The sequence below is a fragment of the Eimeria tenella genome, genomic scaffold (genome assembly GCF_000499545.2).
Source record: "Eimeria tenella Houghton genomic scaffold, Eth_scaff27, whole genome shotgun sequence".
Classification (NCBI taxonomy): Eukaryota; Apicomplexa; class Conoidasida; order Eucoccidiorida; family Eimeriidae; genus Eimeria; species Eimeria tenella.
The window spans coordinates 298,039-318,521 of NW_013542574.1; the positions used below are offsets into that span (position 1 = coordinate 298,039).

Sequence of the window (20,483 nt, forward strand, 5' to 3'; positions counted from 1 at the left end):
TCATCTGCGAAGCAACGCTACTTCCTAAAAAGGAGAAACATGAAATGCGAAGTGGAATTACGACCAACTGTGGCGCAACGATCATGGCCTGAAGAAAATATTTGTTGATTGATCGAAGAACAGCTTAAAACACGTAAGTGATATTATACAGGCCAGCATTAACTATATGAACTCACGATCGGAAACGTGTCTGAGCTGCCTACTCTGTTGCCCGCTCACTTCAGCGCCGAACAGTGTTCGGCTGACATGCGCTTCATCAGCTGGGGAACAAATCTGTTTCAGCTACTACAGAAACTTCACGAAGATACTTCAGCACGAATTTTTGCTTTTAAAAGGGATGCAAGTGCAAAGTTCCTCCCAGAATGCTAGCGTCCTCGTTGAAAAAACTATGCTCTCGACAACTGTTCGCCCTCTTTGCGTCACTGGGGGTGATTGTAGTGGCCGATTTCCACAAAGCTGAAGCCGCAGTCCTTCCATACTCAATCGACTCTCCTACAAACGATGAGGCAGCTGCTCAGCTCAGGGACACCACCAAATACGTTGGTGGGCGCCCGCATCACGCTTCACACCTCACGATGCTTTCTATCCTAGCAGCCGTTTTTGCCGTGGGCTTTGCTATGATGTTCTGTTTCAAGTCACTTGAGGCTCAGAACAGCGGGGATAATTACAGTTTGATAACGCGGCGGCTCGCTATGGGCAACGGGGGCTCAAACTCTGTGAGTCTGGCGATCAGCGCAGGTGAGGCATGTCAGCTAGCATGTACTACATGATAGGGCGGCTTACCATATTTTTATGCAGCTGTCTCAAGGAGCTAACCGCTAGATCATAAGACTGGGTATCCGTCGGCGGTCCGGCTGCATTCATCTCTCAATCCTGGTTCTACGGAATCACGCCAATAGCTCTGCAAGGTAGTGGCCTCTGTAAGATGGAAACCTAAGACTTGGTACTTTTGCATGAAAAGCCGCCGAATGGCCACCTTGTTTGAGTTCATCAGAGGGTATGGGAACAATGCCAAATTATGACAGAAACCCGGCCATGCCAAGTTCTTTCTGCGTTTGTCCTGCACTGCGTAGCTTTTGTGCCCTCTTTGGAACCGTACATTTGTTCTTGGACATTTAGGAGAGCAATTCATTTATGCCCACCTCGACGTATCCAATGTATGCATCCAGTTGCGCCTTCTACGACTTCTGAGCTGTTCCTCTTGTGCTGTAAAGAGCCTGCGCATGCTGTGTTTCCGCATGCATGCTGCTAAATTTCCAGCAACTCAAGTTGTTCAGTGTTGCGGCAACTACGATAATTTCTCAGTTCAGCATCAACCAATGGCACGTGCTACTTACGGGGCGAGCGCTCCACTGCTGACTTCTTTCATTTTGAACAGGGACTCTTCTGCACGAGAAGGTCTAGTGTCTTATCGTCGTTCACCCATGATTTCGGTGACTGTGGAACCCATAGTGTACAAGTTCACTGATAGAAATGTGAGGTGATGATAGGATGTAGCGAGTTGTTGGAGTGACACATGAACCTACTGTTGAACCCTTGAACTACGGCTGGTCGGGCACGTTCACTGCTAACACTCTTTTGCGTCAACAGCAAAGCACAGATAAAATTCCTTACATACAAGTACATATTTAATTGTGGCCAGGTGGGGTGAGTAAAACTGGTCCGCTATGTATGTTGCTGTGAATGCGAATCTGACCTTGAAGCGAGTCCGCACCTTCTGAAGAGACCATGTCTTTGGCAATGCTTAAGAGCACAGCAGGACAAATGTTTTAGCTAGTTGGGTTGTCTCTAAAACATGCGACGTCTGAGAAGCTCTGTTGCTTCGTGTTGGGTAAGACAGCCCAGCCTGATAAGCATGGCGCAACTGCACCTACTGTGGCTTTTACCGGCCGTCGAACAGCTGGCTTGTTCGAGCGGTTGAGAATTACTGCTGTTTTATAGCGGTTTTTGGCGCCGATAGTGAGAATTATTTTCTTTCGCCACATGTAGAACGTGCGCTTCTAGTCTTTTTCGGACACTATGCCTCAATTCTCTTAGCACGGACAAGTAGAGGAGAATTTCTGAGAGCTCTTTTATGAGATACTCAGTAACAGTGCACTGTCAAGCCTTGCTTGCACTATGTGCATTTGGTGTCATTTTCCAAGCATTAGTCCAAATGTTTTATCGGGTTTCTACGCGTGAGAACCACCACTAAAGGAGGAATACCCATCGGAGTATTCGAATTTCGAAGTTGTGCGTTAACTGTATGTGGCTTTTCGCGACTCCTTGACGGACTACACGACGCTGCTGGACCAGCAGGCGGCTGAAATTTCGAAGGGTGGATCTCATTTCTTAACGCCGAAATTCCAGTCTCATGTCTTGTGCTTAGTTTTACGATACTGAAAGATACACATTCGTGGCATGGCGCCTGCCGTGTTCGCTAGCATTGTCCACTACATTGGATATGCATTTGCCGGCCTGGTGAAAGATGATCGCATGTAACCAAAATGAAGATCATGTGCTTCTTCATGCAATCTGCTTCAGCGTGGCTTCAAAAGTTTTGCGTTACACTTGCGCCCATGAACAAGCGCATTCCCGTGCGAGCCTTCGATAGCAACTGCTGCTGAGCATAGCATTTGGTTCAGTTATCCAACGTGCATACATACGGTTGTTTTATTGCTCTGTAGCGAGTAACGTAATTGTTCAAAGGCGCTCAGCTGCAGCCACAACAATTTGACTGCAGGCTGCTGGCTACTTGTGAAGTGCAGTTAGAGCAGCCTTTCCACGCAGCACTACAAGAATCACTGAACGAAGTCCACAGAGTAAGCTTAGCATTAAGGCAAAAATCGCCTAAGAGATGCTGCCTACAGGAATATCCGTGCTATTGTGTTGGTAGACGTAAGTGTAACGCATTATTATTATTATTATATATACGCAAATACCTATAATGAGCAAATGTATGTATCTATTTGATAATTCATATGTATGTACATAAACGTAACCTATGTCCGTGCGTACCTACATTGTATATATTGTGCATATCTATACTCACATACACGTATGTAAATATATTCAGCTTTTCATCGGCAACCTTTGGATATATTTGTGGCGTGTAATGCAGGTGGCGTCTGCTTGCGCTCTGAGTAAGTGCTGCCATGGAGCGTTGCACCTCAGTTGCACCTCACGGTGTAAATTATAGACAATACGAATTTCGGGCCGCTGCAAACCGTGCAAAATTCCACGCTCTGCTTGGCCAACCTATGCTAAACCACAGTAAGCCGTTCGTAGGTGCAGTGCACCTCTAAAAATTGCAACACGTTTATCACGGCCAAAAATGCAATGCATTCAGAGCGAACACAAACTAATTTGTTGGCCAATCGGTATCACTAACTAGTATTTTGGTGCTCTGTGCGACTGAGGATTCACTTTCAAGAGTAGATTGGGTTTAATTATGACTTGTCGTTCTATTTCCGAGCCGCATCACGCAAACCTGTGCTGGGTGAAAAAGGATTATGTAATTCTTGGGCGTTTGCAACGCGCTGCTGTAGAACGAGGTAGGCAAGAGGCTTTGCGTGGCAAAACTCAGTTAGTGGTTCCCAGAACAGTTCCTATACGGCTCGCCCAGCCTGTACGTTACGGAGCACGATGAACGTGCAATGACACGAACTCCAGAGATGATTAATCAGTCAGACGCGCAACGTACTGCACTTTCGATTTAACGTGACAGTTTACGCACTTTCGACCAAACTGCAGACTCGCTGGAAGTAACGAGTATTTGCGTGGAATGCGTACGGTGGAGATAGTGGACATAGTTACCGTCTTTTCACGCTGCACGCAGGCCGAACACACTGGCTGCCTGCTTAAGATGAAAGATATGGCCTTCATTGCCAGAACGCTGCATGCACGTTGAAATTGAAGGAGCCAGACACAGCATTCCCAACCATGCAGTTTCAGCTTTCAGTGGACTGCCAGGCGCTCGATAGACGATTCATGGAGCACTCCGTCTTGACCGCAAAAATGCTGCACACGCGCACTTTAAAACATAAAGGGAAGAGGCGCAATGTACGCGATGTACAGCATTTCCAACGATGTAGTTTTAGTTTTCAGTTTATTCCATGTGATGTACGGTTCTGGGCTCGTTCCAATTGCGACCCTGGGGACCTATTGCTTGGCCTAATGTGAGCACACTGCATGGTGAACCGCTGGTATTGCTTCATGTGCATTTCCAAAGAGCCATGAGTTCCAGTTCTGCTTTTTGTTATTTGCCCGACCCATGCTTCTGCGGCATGCAACAGAAACTCAAAGCAATCTTGCTGGTGCGCATCTGCAGCCATAGTCTGCAGCATCTTGGCTCTCCATGTCACAAATGCACGTGGCATATGGTGGCAGCAACATTAGAACGCACCCCTTAAAGTGGAATTAAGAAAGATCGGAATGATTCTAAGCTGAAGTATCGCTGAATCGCCTCTCCCTCACTGCGCCACAGGGAAACACAGGTTGCATAAGTGATTTAATGGTGCTCTCTTCGTTGCTGTCCGTGACGTAGAGACTTTTCCGAACGCATTGGCTGCGTTGAAATCCCTTCTCGATATATCTGCAAACATTGTCGCACTTGTCATTCGAGCCACGGGAAGTTTTAACCCCCCTTAGTGTACTACGTAGACGCTGTTTGGCGTTTCGTAGGCCTGCTGAAAGTGAATCGCATTTGGAGTCACCAGAAGCGCTTTTGGACACTGCTTGCAAACGTAGCACCGGTCGTTGTGCAGGCATTTGCTGCGGTGTGGCGCAAATGCCTGTGAGCAGCTTGGGTGGTCGAGGATACTTGTGTGTTGTGTGCGTGAGGATGAGAAACTGGATGCCTTCGTGGAGTTTGAGCAACGCCGGCGTGTGTGAGTGAAGCTTCCGTGAGAAGAAGCGGAGACAGGCGCGTTTTGTCAGTGAGAAATTTAGACATGAGTTCTAAGGTACGCACCGCACAGTCGCGTGGCTGGGCAGTCAGATGTGTCGAGACACCTTGGAGCCACGTTTGGAAAGCGTGCATGGTTGGAATGGCTGAAAGACCTGTTGGTTTTGCAGGAGGTGTGTCAGGTTCCACACACCAAACGGTGGAAGAGTTGGGCTGGCGCAGATGGAAGAACAACAAATTCCTGAGACTGGCGAATCGATTTCACCCTGCAGAAGATGTGTTCGACACGCTGTTTGGAGCTCTCAACTTGCTGGGAGGAAATCGCATCCGGAGTCACCAGAAGCGCTTTTGGCGATTGCATACATTAGGAGCAGCGGCCTTTGGAGACGCATTCGCTGCGGCGTAGGGCAAATTCCTGTGAGCATTAGGAGTGGCCGACGGTACTCTTGTGTATCGTGGGTGGACATGAGGTCTTATTTGCTTTCGTGGAGGTGTAGCAACGCTGCCCAACACGCGCAAGGCTTTGCTGCTAATATGGAGGGATATGCGCCATTTGTCTGCGAGCATTTTGGACGTGCGCTGCAAGCTACGCACCGCACAGATGCGGGGCTGCGCAATCAGACGTGTGCAGACAGCTTGCAGCTCAGATTGGAGAGCGTGTAGGGTTGATAGAGCTGAAGGGTCTCTTGGTTTTGCAGGAAGTGTGTCAAGTTGCATACACTAGGCACTGGGGGAACTGAGGAGACGCAGATGGGAGAACAGCGAAAACCTGATGATCCCGTCGCAATGCTCACCGGTCCGCACGTGTTTCTCCGTTGCAAGAATGATGAATAATTTTGGCACAGCAGAGGGCGTGCTGGAGACGCTGCTTGGAGTTATAAGGCTATTCTGAGAGGGAATTGTATTCAAAGACACCAGAAGTGTTTAAGGATGTTAGATGCAAATGGAGCAGTGGCGTTCGTGGATGCACCTGCTGCCGTGTAGCGAAAATGCCTGTGAGCAGCTTGAGTTGTCGGCGATGCACTTGTGTCTCATTGACGGTCTTGCTGTCCTATTTGCTTGCGTGGAAGTTTAGCAACTCTGGAATGCTTGCGCGAAGCTTCGGTGCGAAAACGCAGAGACAGGCGCCTTTTGTCAATGAGCAGGGACAAGCTTCGCATGCCACAGACGAGTGGCTGCGCGATATCGTGTGTGTTGCGAGTTAAGAACTGTTTTGGCGTGTGTGGAAGAGGGGGCGCCTATTGGGTGTGGAAGCAGGAAGCCTGCTGTCCGTTTAGAAGGTGCGTCAGGTCAGCGGCACGGAATGGGTGCATGGCTGTTGACTGGAAATGTTTGCGAGCAGCACGTTCTGTGCTTGAGTAGCTGCTGGTGTGGTCATTAAGACGCAGCTGTGGAGGGCGCATTTGGCGCATTTGCGTATCCCCGTTGCAAGAGTGGCGGATTATTTTGGCGCGGCGGAGGGCGTGTTGGAGACGCTGTTTGGCGTTTCGTAGGCCTGCTGAAAGTGAATCGCATTTGGAGTCACCAGAAGCGCTTTTGGACACTGCTTGCAAATGAAACACCCGCGAATGTATCTGCTGATATGTGGAGCAAGTGGCTGTTAGCAGTTGTCGTGTTCAATGATGCTGTTGTGGCTTAGCTCGGAGAAAATTTTTTTTTCTTCCTTTGAAACGTAGCAAAACTACGCTGTATTCACAAAGTTTAGATGTGGAACCTCCAACTAAATCTTTGTTGCCTAGCAGGATTTGTAGTATCCACCGTAATACGTATCAATAAACAGAGAAACGTGTATGTGCGGCGCTTGATTTGCTGGGGTCCTGCGCGACATGCGAAAAAATGTGCAGGGCAACGGCACACAGCCTGCGTCACCTCCACTGTAGAATTAGATGCGTAAGTCATGCTGCTCCACAGTAGAGGCTTAAAAACCAATGAAGGTCATCTTTGTATGGAAGGGAATTGTTGTGCGCACATTCAGACTTTCGACGTCAGTGAAACGAGCTATTTTTTACTACACCTTTGACATGATCTGAAGAGGCAACAAGCAGTATCTTGTAATGGTAGGGCAGGCTCGAGCTGCGGTACCTGGCTTTGTTTGGAATTATTTTTGGGCTACTGTGGCGATAATGTAAGTATCTCCAACGCTGATTTATAACCGCACCTGTACACTTGTCCACTGTGATGTTATCGAGGCAACAGGTGTCACGTGGACCTTGTGCAGGACAAAGGTAAAACATAAATCATAAAATGCAAGCTAAATGGTGAAGACGCGAAACTAGAAAAGCTGGCATTCAAAGAAACTTGCATCAGATTCAGTGCTGCTGGCCACATTCGGTGAGCATATGCGTATGTAGTTATTTCTCTGACCTGCCAAGCATAAGCTCCTACAACGCATAATGTGCCAAAACGCTAGATTTTTTCAATTCGTGGGAAATATGCGCTTAAGCAGTGTGAGCATTATAAATGATCTTGTGTCTACAAATCCGAGCGTTTTACTATGTTTTCTGCGATAAAGGAATTGCCTGACAAGTAAGACGAATGAGTACACAATAAGAGCAGCATCTCGGCCTCTGGTATGACACATTCATAGCTGTTTTTCCTTTTGCTACGGTTTGTACGAAGATGCCGGCTTATCAACGCTTCGTGGTGCTGCGGTAGCATTGCTAGCTGGGAAGGCTGCCGACTTGTAGGACCTTTGTTTCGCATGTGACATAGATTCACGTTATGTATGCGTCCCAACTTGCGCCCGCGTGACACAGCAGCGTTTATTTATGGAGTGAAAATCTTGGCTCTGCGTGGAGGCCGTCTGCGCAGTATTGTAGTTTTGTTTACTCGATGAGCTTTGAAACGGCATGACCAGAGTTGCGGTTAGAGAGTGACACTTCTCTTTTTTTCCTCATATTAAACGAGCGAACATAGTTTCGTTGGTTGCACTATCTGCACATTTTATGTATTGAACAGTCACAGTATACAGTACTAATATTGTTGAATAGTTTGTGAGTTAGACGCGTCACATCCGGTACTCGGAAATTAAGTACATAAAGTGCTGCAAGAAGAAAACTTATCTCTTGCTTTTTGACGGTTGGTTGTGGCGAACTGATGATTTTGGACGGTTCATGCGGTTGCGTCGGGGCTTGTGAAATCAAGTGGGTACGTTTTGCGCAGATCGTCATTTTAAAATTTAAGCACCAGCTCACACCCTGCCATTTCTATATGCTGCAGACTGCCATCTCCGCGGTCCTCAGCAAGGCCTACACCGAACAGCGGCCTGCCGCTGCTGCTTCCGCTGCCACCGGGGGAACCAAAAGAAGCACTCCGACCTCTTCAGACCTGCAGGAAATGTTAAAGAGGCAGTCGCTGCGCCTGGCGCCCCTTGCTGGTGCTTGCCGGCTGCGGCAGTCTCCGGAGCAGCAGCTGCAGCGGCAGTTGCTGCTACCGCTGCCGCCGCTGCTGACAGACGCTGTGGAGGACAGCAGCGAAAAAGCAGGCTTGCAGTTTGGCGCCTAGACTCGACACTCTGTGAATGTTGCAGTAAAAGGCTTGTACAACTAGAATGCGGTTATAGAGACCTCGTTACCCGTACAACGAGGGGAACTTGGCCCGAGAAAACTTAGTGCTGTGCTGCTGCTGCTTCATTGATGAAGCCATCTTGAAGGTCTAAATATTATATCTGTGAAGATGGTGCGTTTTCTAGATAAAAGTAATTAACATCAAGAAAGCGCTTAGCATGATAAAAGCATTTAGTTGACGTGTAAGTGAGGGTTCTAGAGCCGGTGTATTCTGTCTCCGCTTTCACATTAACCCTAATCATTGGCGCTCAAATTTTGCGTAATAGCTCATGAAGCGTAACTTCACTAGGGGCTTACGCATGCTGTTGTGCAGCAGCGCAGCGCTAAAGCTGCATGATTTACGCTGTACGTACATGCATGTACTGTATGCTATACATGCATGCATCTGTAACATACGTACAACCAGACGTGAATGGCGGCTGATCAATTCTTTCACGGGTTTTATCGTGGCACTTTACGTGTTACCACACATTGCAGTGCCTGCACGAACGAAAGCAGGTCTGGTCGTGTCCCCTTAAAGCCTACAATACAAAGTAATCACCAAAAGATCCCTCATGAGACACGCATCGTGATGTGGAAGAAGTCTTGTTTGATTGCTTCTGGGGACGTTGCCTTTCACCAGCATGTGAGCAGCCGGGTGATTGTTGCAGAGCCAGGGACTCCGAATCAAGGCACTGCGGACGCGATAGATACATTTGCATGAATTGGTCCAACGCATGGCGACGGCACTTTAATCAACAGAGTGCGAGCAGCCCCCATTACTGGGCTAATCTATGGTTGATGCAACAGGTGACTGGAAAAAATAATGACTCATGTTCAAGAGTGTCAACATCAGCACCTTTTACCGGGCTTATGCCGGCAAATAGAATTTTGTATTCCATTCGATATTGTTCTTGGGTATCTTTGTGGTCGCCGCCATATGTGGCGTTAGGCCTGAAACATTAACGATCAGGACGTGCGTAAACGGTGGTCACCGAAGCGTTGATGCCGGTGTGCATCTCACGGGCACTCGCCAGCCGGCTGGCCCTAGATGCGTTCGCGTTTGCCAACGATTCTGTACATTGTTTTTTTGCCTCGGGGAAGGAGACGGCAGAGGCCGCGTCGTGCTACAGATCTGCACGTGGCATCATCTCTTCCTAAGGCCTTCACATCTCCGTGCTGTGTAACAGACAGCAAAGTGCCGTCGCTTGCACGATAAATTTACACACTATCGCAAATCAAATGCTTCTGATGATTGCACTCATGCGAAAAATGCAATTGCTAAGCGGTGAACTCGGTGAGCATATGCAGAGGCGCTGCAGTGCTGTGTAGTGATAGCTCTTATACTGCGACCATTTGCCGGCATTGCACAGTATCTGTCAAGAAAAAGCAGAATTTGCAAGACATTAACGTTTTTGGTTCTCATATAGCTAGTGGGTGTAGTCGCTTTGCAGAGAACGCAACGATCGTTAGGCCGGCTGTTGGTCGTCTGTGCGGAAGTGCGCAACTGGCGAACTTCCCGTGTTATGACCAATGACACTCGATAGGAACAGACTATGCATTGCATGTGCAATGCATGTGCATTGCAAGCGTTTAAGCGTGATTCATCGAAAGGCATGGAAAGCTGCGTGAACCGTGTATGCACCAATATGGATAATTGGCAAGGAATATATTAGTAACCGTGCCGCGGGGTGCAGCAAGTCACTCGTGGTGAAAGTTTTTGCATGGGTTGCATTGCTGTCTGATTAGCAAACTACTGCGCTTCCTTAACTCGATCACTGCATTGGCGCCGTATGCAGTTTTTCTCCTAAAGGGAGTGCGGTGCAGGGATTGCACTAGAAAGCCCGGACAGAGGGAGAGTAGCAGCAATTTATCATTGGATATGGTTAGCGATGACCTGCGAACCTTACTAACAACTACACCACTTGGTACAGTAACTCAATTGGAGCAGTATGGCTGCTGCGTGGTTTCTGCTGGTCTCGAGCCGGATACATAATGGCATCATATCTTACGTGCAGCCTGTGAGCCACAAAATTCGCTTCCTTCATCTGAACTTGCCGAATACTTGCAGTGTAACAGCTGGTCTTTTGAATTGCGTGTCTCTGCATAATAAAAAGCCCGCTTCCAAAGCTGCGTGAGAAGAAATGCACACAAGCATGTTGGCGCAGGCTCAAGACGTGTCTATGCAAACGGCATGGTTGTTTTGCATAACTAACATAACTGCCTGTTACTGCAAGCTGCGGAGCCTTTAAAAGGCAAAAGTGAACTCAAGCCGTGACTGTTGTGTTGTACACATTTTCAGTGCACATGCCTCCGGTGTATCAGTATGCTTTGTAATTTGCGCTTGAACCATGATCGTGACAATTTAAGCTCATCTTTAAGGATGTATGTTTATCTTCATATATTTGGTATAAAGGACACGAATTTCATGCAAAGTGTCTTTGTGTATTCATCTGCTTATGAAGTCTCAGCACATAGATATTGTACTGGCTTCGTTCGAATGGTAATTCACAGCTGCAGAAGTAGCCGTCATACAGCCGTTCTAGATGCCCTGACAGATGTTTTTGTGCGCAACGTGCACTAACATTTGGGGCTTTTTGGTGCCTAAAAGAAGTGCCACTGACGCGAACATAGCTGCAGTAGCTTGAACACGGTGTTGTGAAGAAGGCAGGATTTGCTGGTAAGACTTTGAATTGTGTGAGAAATCAGCACTGTTTCGTATGCGTACATTGCGTCTGGCTCACACATAAATCAGCAGGCGTCGTCAAGCAGGACTCTCTGATGACTTTGTGCTGCCTCGAGCACAATATGAAGATTTGTCAGGATGTTCGTGCAGCATAAGCTGTTTGGAAAATTGTCACATTACGAATGCATCAGAAGAAACTACCAATCGAGTTGTATGGATGCAACGTGGAACCGTGTGACGGTGAGATATCAGCATTTGCTGCGCCCACAAACATTTTGGTAATGCGTTCATGCCCCAGCTTACACTCCACAAAACGCAACAGCGTAGAAGCTTAACTGGACATGTTCGCGTCGGCTATACGCCAAGGCAGAAAATACAAGCCATTCCACTAGTGATATTTTACGACTCTTGTCGCCCCGGCGCGATGAGCGCTTATGTGGTACATATTTGCCATTCCGTGCATTAAAGGCCTAGCACTGCCCTGCAGCATCACATGTTGGGCGTTTTGAACACAAAACAACACTTAACATAACTTTATCGCGTGCGAATCTTTTTATGACACCAAGTTTCGATAGGCGAACGCCGAGACAGTCACTCGATGAAAGAAAGTGAGCTAATCACTGCACATATTAGCATGGCAAATTCGCGTAAAATGCATGTTTTTTCGTAGAATGATACGATTTCGCCATCGCGGGCAAATTAACAAGTGAGCCGCTAAACATATGAAAAACCTTGCTTTGCTGAAAACAATAAAGGGATCTCGTGTGGGAATGCAAGCCATCGTAAACCCTCTGCTAGGATGAAGTTCCACTGACACTGGGCGCTTCGATGAATACTAAAAAGAGCAACCCGTTAAAAGTGCCCAAGCATTACGGCACGTCAAAATGGCAAGCATACTCCGTAGCGGTCTTCGCAACCTTTTTGCGCCCTCGTGCTATATTTGCGCCAGCATATTACTGGCACCAGCATTCCTTTTTTATTTGTGCTTGGGCTTTAAGGAGGTACGTTCTAAGCATTAACTATAAAATGCTGGCGTCATTGCGTAGGCGTGGCAATGATTACTTGTATATCCAGGCAGGGGTAGTCTCACGTTTCAAATATTCGTTTGTGGCTCAAAAATAATTCGTTTCCGGCAAAAAGCTGCCCACGCGAAACAGCTTCAGCAAATCGTAGAACTGCCCGTGGATGGCCCTGCATATTTGCAGCAGCGGCAGCAGCAGCAGCAAATGGTACATGGCTCCTGTGATAGATTAAACCTCAACGACTCGCCGAGAGTATGACTGCTCCACTTCAAGAGACGAGAACTCGATGAAAGATGTAATCATAAACCAAAGAAACTCATCTTGTATTGAGGCCGCGGGCAGAGAGTGCGTCGATTGCGTTACCTCTGAGATTATACGAAAGCACGCGCAACCATGAACTGTATATATCTATGCTGAGCAGTGCCGCCGTTGCACTAAACAAGATTTGCACACTATAGCACATAATCTGGACTCTGGGTCGGCTGCAACCCCAAGCTGGCGTTAATTGTCATATTTAGGAAATGGGCGAGAGAAATGAGAGTGGCGCAACACAGCATGCGCTCCATGTAGCGCAAAGCCACAGCACAAAACGTTAAAATGTGAACCTAGCGTTCTGTCTCTAAGTGCGCTGCTAATGCGGGGTGCTACGTATTCCTAGTGCTTTGTTTGTGACGGAGAAGCACTCTACTATGAGCGCGAACAGCGATCTTGTTTATTAAAGCCAGCGCGAATCACTTTAGTTTAGCGGTGTTCCGACGCACTGAAACGCCTTCGTATGTTCGGATGTGACTCGGATGCTGCACTCTGGCACCCGTTGCAATGTTGCGAATGCACATATCATTCACATCGCTGGCTGAACACGCACGGAGATACACCACCAATACACTTCTCGCACACAGCACTTTGGCGAAGTAGTGCACTTCTGCATGTGCTTAGATGGAGCATGAGGCGAACATCGTAGACGTGAACGTTCGCGCACTTGCAGATGGTGTGTGGGATGCGATGTGTCAGGCACTCACAAGGGGAACAGCGCGTGCCGCTTCTATTCCTTGCCGTTGTGTTGTAAATACGTTCGCAGGCAGGCAGCGTAGTCAATGCAGGAGACTTATACAGAGGCAGTCTTCTTGGAAGTAAATACAAGTGAGGTCGTTTACTTTCAAGCAGTAGTATTGGCAACGCAAATAGCAACCATTTACGGCATGCGTTGTTTCATGCACTCGGCTTGAGTGCATGAGTGGTAGCCGTCTCAAAGGCTGTGATGCCTCGTTGGGTTGGCTGCTACTGTGGCCATTGTGGAACTGTGTTGCTTATCTACGTGCTGGTTGGGTGGTGGGTAAGTGTGAGCAAATGTGCAAATGTTGATTTCATGAACCTCATCAATAGCCTGTGCCCTTGGGTGTTAGGTCTGAAGGCAGATGCGCCTCGTTTAGCAGTTGCGCGTGAGACATATGGGAAGGATTTGTGGAATTTTTTCAACTGCTTTCTTAGCGCCATAAATCTGGCTGAGTGGACGTTGAGTGAGAAAGTAGTAGGAGAAACGTGTTCGATTCCAGGCGGTGGGTCATGTGGCAGATAATGTAACGTACTTTTCGAGATGAAATGCGCCCAAGTAACAAAAAATTCGCATTGATAGCGCCACCTAAAATACGGCGCGCGAAAGGCATCGAGTAGTTGGGCCTATGAACACACGTTAAAAACGGAATCAACTTTCATCTCATTTGTTTGGGTTATGCATGCGTGTAAGCTGCTTCTATTCGCAACATATTCTATAGGCAAAAGCAAAATGCTTTATCTCAGGAACAGGTTATCGAATATAGCAGGGTCTATAGTGACGAGATTATCGCAGGCAGTTTGAAAATTTGTCGTAGCCACTACTATTGAACGTTCCCTGAGCATTACACGCCGAATGCATCGTGAATGCATTCGTGCAGGCCCACGATTGCAGAGTGTGCGTTGCATTACTTGATGGATTTGACTTGGTTTACCAAGAAATACGATTATACACATTTATCCTGACGTTATCGAGCTCTGTCGCTGCCGCTCTCTCGAATTGCGTTTTTGAACTGCGGTGGAATAACACGATGAGCGCACGCGTAGTTCTGAGCCTCAGCTTTACTCTCACCACGCGGTGGTGTCTGGACTCTCTCTTTCACCTTCTTTTATTCGAATGGTAGTTTGGGGTATGTGCAGGGATGCGACCTAGCTTCTTCGTAACACTTCTAGACTACGCTGTCGTGTGCCGGTTCTATCCATCTATACGAAAAAAGGCAGCTTACTGTCGACAAAGGATATAACATTCTCAGCATGCACGAAATAGCACCACGCATGCTTGCGTGGTTTTTGCAGAGGCGTTCGAAGCTTCTGTTGCCTGCTTTGGCCAAAGAGCATTTACGCACGCAATCAAGGTGTCATTTGTTGATAAAATGGGTGGGCTGACAGAAGCATGAGGAACGCATGATATTTGCCCCAAAACAGTGACTCTACGCGACTAAACGCGATGAAACGACTACACATACGATGTCGGAAGGTCATTAATTCCTGCTATTACTTAAGTGAAGGTCTTACATGCAAACGTCGGCTAAACCACAAAATGTGGGCACCCGATCCGCTGTGTTGTGGCCTCATACATACAAAAGCTACTCAGGCCGATGCAATAGGGATAAGAACATTTGTTTCGCGCACATTGCAAATAAGTTGATTAAGTTGATTTTAAGCGCTCACGAAGCACTCCACCAAAGGTGTCCAAAATACCATTTTATTGCGAAGCTAGGAGGCATCACAGTTTTGCAATACAACTACTATACTGTTGTAGCGTCGGGTTAAGTACCATAGACTAAAGCGTTTGGACTTAGAAACCCCTCATGCAGAGTTCTTCAAGTTCTCACAAAAAATGTTACTGTGGTGTCTATCGTAATGTGGAAAACGACTGAGTAATACCTACTGAAAAGCAGCTGCACAGGACAAGAAACACACACACATTTTACCCCGCATAATGCTTTTGTGGGGCATTCCACATCCCTAGGTGAGGCGTGAACTGGGCATTTTCGACATGAAAGCTTGACGGCCTGCAGTTGGTGCGCGAAAGGCAGTATATCCGAAATCTATCAGCTTCTTCTTACGTGTTGTTGCATGCTGAACAAGCCACGCAAAGTGTATATGAGCACGTCCGTGAAATGCTCACCAGTCATAGGACGCAAATGCAGCCTACAAAAGTTCAGGCCCTGTAGGTGTCAGGGCCACAAAGTTTCGCGTTCGCTCACCAACAAGTAAAGTGTGCAAACGTCGACACTATCTGCAGAATTTTTGTATCATACGGTCGTGCAGCAATAATTGAAGCGCCCCTGTTGAAAGGGATCAATCACTTCTGCAGGACACGGCGGTGCCAGGGAGTGCGTTACTTCCCGCAGCACGAGCAAATGAAACTGATGAGAGCCCACAAACAACAGTGGGAAAGCTTATCATTCAGGAGATTATTTGAGCTGTACGAAATGCTGGTGATTTTGTTGATGGGCTGAAGGCGTGACCTCATATGTTGAAGTGTCTCGCGATATCTAGCGTTAAATGCTATTGAGGTGAAATATCAAACTGTTTTGGTCTGGCGCATTAGTATTTCAAACAGGAAACGCGGGTAATAAAAGCTTCAACACGCATAGCTGCACTGTGCACTATACAGAGTAATGTGCTACGGCTTGGCGAAGTGCCTTATGAGTTGATCACAAAAAAACATGAAAGTTAAGAAGTGTGCGAAGGATCTTAAGGTACAGCGATCAGTTCTGTTGCTTACCTCACCACGCATGTCTGATTGCCAAAAGACGGTTGCACTCCCGGAGATTCAGTTAGCGTAGTGATTAATGCATGCCAGATCAACTCGAGAGACGCTATAAATATTCTTCCGAGTGTTCGCCTGAAGCGCCACTTAGGCTCATGCATGGGGATATCATCTTGGGAATCTGCATCGCATGAACATCAAAGCCAAGTCGCGAAACATCCTGAAACGTTAACACGGAAATGTGGAGACAAAAAATAAAGATGGGGAAAAGATGAATGCATGGTGTGCGAACAGTATGGCCGATGCTCGGTGGGTCCCCAGGGCTGTTTACTGCAGCAAGTGTGTTATTGGCATGAGCTGTGCATAAAGAACGTCCGCTTCGTCATGCGCGTGGTGCCCGCAAGAATGCCATTGCAGGTTCAGTAGCGAGGGCGCGTTGAGACGTTGCTAGAGTTTCCAGCAGGTTGTGCGACCTTGAGGTGCTGCGCTGCAGCTCAGGTTTCGCCCTCGTATATTTAAGGGTGTATGAGTTCATGGGTTCGTTGTTTCGCGCGTTGCTGTTGTTTGCCTTGAAGCGTGCGTTTGAGCTGTCGCAGCTTGTTTCATATTTGGGCGAAGTTTAACTTTTACGCGGCGCATTCCAGAGCTTTGCATGCGGTGCGCTGACGCACAGGTTTCAGGAAAAATCAAGGCAACAGTGTGAAGCTTCAGTGCGAGTGGTAGTGTTTTGTGCTTGACGACGTGGGTGTGATGCGGCAGAGGAGGGAGGTTTGTGGGCATGAAGTTGATGGCGTATAGTGGTGGTTGGGGGTTGGGCGTGAGAGGAGGCGCTTTGTTGCCTGTGTGTGCAGACGTCCGCGAGTAGAAGATGTGATGGGCAGGGCTGCGTTAAAGCTGCGTGGAGCGGCAGTTTACTGTCGTGTTCGATGCAGCAAGTGCGTTTGTATGTTGAGACAAATGAACTGTCAAGAAGGTATTTTTTGACATCCGCGTGACGCCGCGAAGAACGTCCTGTGTAGATCAGGTGGAGAACTTTGAGGCGGGTGTGTTGTGCGCCTGAGGATGATGTCACGTTTCTCGGCTCTGCAGTGACGCGACACAGCGTGATATCTGTCCTTTTGCTGTCCTTCGCACTGATGCAATGTAGCGCAACAGGGATGTGCGAAAAATACTGATGCATTTTTGATTTAGAGAGTGCGTCCCTGGAATAGGAACGGTGTGCATTTTTTAGCGTCCAAATGCACATCTAGGCGTTGCACTGGAGAGAGCCACGCGCAGTGGTTTGGGGGATGTGCCTTACAAGTCGACAACAAAGTATGGTTGGGGGCTTGTCGACGTGCCAGGAAGCCGGCGAAGCACTGCACTGTAGACTGTTTCGTGCGTCAGGAATTAAGTGTTCCGGAAACCGTTTTTGTTTGTTTGTGCACATGACGTTGGTGATATGCGTGAGGAATAAGACAGAGGCTTGTGAGAAGGAATAGCGCGACAGTGCTGAGACGTCGATGAGGAGTGTGAGGAAGAAGACAGCGTGGTATTAAAGGGATGTGTGGCGAATTTCGGGCTGGTTCACAGTGTTGTCTGTTGCAGAAAGTGCGTTGTATGGGTCTGCGGTCTGGATGTGAGGTGTGTGTGTTTCGTCATGAGCATGGCGCATTGGACGGGAGCGCCGTTGCTGCTCCTGCATCGGAAGCGCGTGGAGGCGCTTCTAGAGTTCGCAGCAGGTTGAGTGACCTGGAGATGCTGCGCGGTAGCTCAGGTCCCGTCTTTGTACATTGTAGGGCGCTTTGGCTCATGGGTTTGTGGTTAGGTGCGTTGGTGTTGTTTGCCTTGGGGAATGCGTTTGTGTTGTTGCAGCGTTTTCATATTTGGGCAAAGTTTGACGTTCACGCGCTGGATCCAAGAGCTTTAGGTGGGGTGCGCTGACGCAGAGGTTTGAAGAAAAGGCGCGACAATGGAGTGAAGCTTCGGAGGGGGCCGGAAAACGCATGGTGCAGTGCGAGTGGTAGTGTTTTGTGCTTGACGACGTGGGTGTGATGCGGCAGAGGAGGGAGGTTTGTGGGCATGAAGTTGATGGCGTATAGTGGTGGTTGGGGGTTGGGCGTGAGAGGAGGCGCTTTGTTGCCTGTGTGTGCAGACGTCCGCGAGTAGAAGATGTGATGGGCAGGGTTGCGTTGAAGCTGTGGGGAGCGGCAGTTTACTGTCGTGTTCGATGTAGCAAGTGCGTATGTATGTTGAGACGCATGCACTGTCAAGAAGGTTTTCTTCGACATGCGGGTGACGCTGCGAGGAGCCAGACGCGCAGTGGTTTTGGTGGTGTGCGTTAGGAGTCGACGACAAAGTATGGTTAGGCGTTTGCAGACGTGTCAGGAAGGTGGGGAAGCAGTGCGGTGTAAACTGTTTGGTGTTTCAGGAAGTGGGTCAAGTGTTCCGGAAAGCGTTTTTGTTTGTTTGTGGACATGGCGTTGGTGGTATGCGTGGGGCAGGAGACAGAGGCTTGTGAGTAGGCCTGGCGCGACAGTGCTGAGACGTGCGTGAGGAATGAGGGGAAGAGGGCAGCATGGTATTCAAGGGGTGTGTGGTGAATGTTTGGTCGCGGCTCGCAGTGTTGTTTGGTGCAGCCGGTGCGTCGGATGAGTTTCCGTGTTGGGTATCATGAGTGCGCGTTTGGTCTTGAGCGTGGTGCACGGGAGAATGCCACTGCAGGTGCCGCATGTCGCCGCACGGACCGTCTAATGTTTACTAGGTGGAGGACTTTGAGTGGGGTGTGTAGTGGTGCGCCTGGCGACGACATCACTGTTGTCGGCATTGGAATGACGCCATACCGCGTGATATCTGTCTTTTTGCTGTTCTCCGCATTGTTGCGTTGCGTCAGTTTGCAACAAGTGCAGGTGTATATGTGCGTCAGGACGTAGTTTCAAAATTGGTGTGCGTTCATTGTCTTTATTGGAGTACAGTGTCGAATTTCTCCGTCTCGATAAAAATGGCTCCAGGATGTATGCTTTTTTTGCTAACCCGTATCATTTGGTGTAGCGAATTATCTGACCGGAAGGTTCTTTGCAGTGACTCATGGATTTAACGGTGCGATTTTCTGCTTTGACTACAATATATTCTCCACACGAGTGTGGCTTGTTGATAGCAGTGTATGGCGTATTAAACACAGGTTGTGGTACCTAATGCTGCCATTTAACAAAGTATAGTCATCATGCGAGGAGAATAGTGCAGCAGCTAGTCACAAGTGTATTCTGCATTTCGCAGGGCTTATCATTGTAAAGCGCTACATCATACTTGCGCACTCTACAATGCACGAACCCACGCAGTCATGCCCAATACTTTCTTGGGCTGTCCCTCAGGCGCACTCAAAACTTCAGTAATGGAACAGTCATTTCCAAGATATTTTCGCATGATTGTGAGCAGAGCTCTATAAAGAATTGGAGATGGTTGCTCGCTTATTGGAGCTCCTGTTACTGCATTTTTACTGACTTCGTCCACCTTTTATAATTTTTAGTGATATGTGAGCCGCATCATGGTGTGCCTTTGTTCGCACTGCTGCGTGAATTGATGTTGCAGGGAAGCATGAAAATAGTTCTAAGAGGAGCCCAGAAACAGCACTGATCACATGTCGTTTTTGATTCAACAGCTTGTATGTTTTGACATATCGCTGTGGCACTGTCGTTTACTCTTGTCTAATACAAACCCTAAGTTCCTGCTGCGCCTAATTGTTTTGAGCATCGAAAGTAAACAATACTGTGTCAAAAGCAAACAGCGTCTCCCACAAACCATTGGCTGTATCTGGTTCTTTGTGAAGAGCTGCGCATTGCGAGTTTGGCGCTTGCTCGAACATTTTATACTTTTTCATTAAGTGGAATAACACAGTAAGAGCCGCTTGTAGCTTCACAGCTCTTTTTTTAGTTGCTTAACGTTTTAGCCAAGACGTAGAAATTCATCCGTTAAAGCGGTCACATCTTTGCGCTTTTGAACATATTATTTTGTTGGTCCACGTAAAATTAAGTTTTTCTTTGATTTTGTGTTTGCTTTGTTCTGCTTGTTCATGCATATCTGCTGCATAATAGAGCACTTCACAAGACGCCGAAGCTGGATACATGAGGAAGCATGGCTGCTGCACAGTAGACCTGCCTCAGTCGTTTGATCACTGGCAGCTTGTGGGTTTGTAGCGTTAGAAGACATCGAATGATAACAAACTGTATGAGGCTGTTCTTTGAGCTTTGCACTCCAGGCACTCCAGGAAGCCCTTCTCCTTCCCAATTTACCGACTGCGTCGATGCGTAAGTGCAGAAAATAGTTGTAACCACTTGGAATGAGCTGTCAGTGTCATTTTGAATCATAGAAGCAGAAAGTAGCTGCTCAATGCTCAAGAAAGTGGGCATAACTATTGCTGAGGACTCCATTGAAATGTACTGTCAGCAATCGCACATCCCTTCAAGAGAGCGTCCGATTTTTATAAACACGCTGGCTACCCGGTAAACTGCTTTGATCAATTGATATAGCTCAATAGTAAAGCAGTTACTTGCCACAGAACACGCATTGGTGACCCACATTAGCAAAAAGCTACAGAAGA

General features: G+C 47.8%; 1 protein-coding gene across 1 annotated transcript; it reads left to right on the forward strand.

Moving 5' to 3' along the window:
* Positions 1–362: 362 nt before the first annotated feature.
* On the forward strand, positions 363–738 carry ETH_00012000 (uncharacterized protein; the record flags this gene model as incomplete). The annotated part of the gene is made up of 1 exon (XM_013375354.1): positions 363–738. A coding segment is annotated over one exon (376 nt), but the record flags the coding sequence as incomplete, so codon positions are not given.
* Positions 739–20,483: the final 19,745 nt, after the last annotated feature.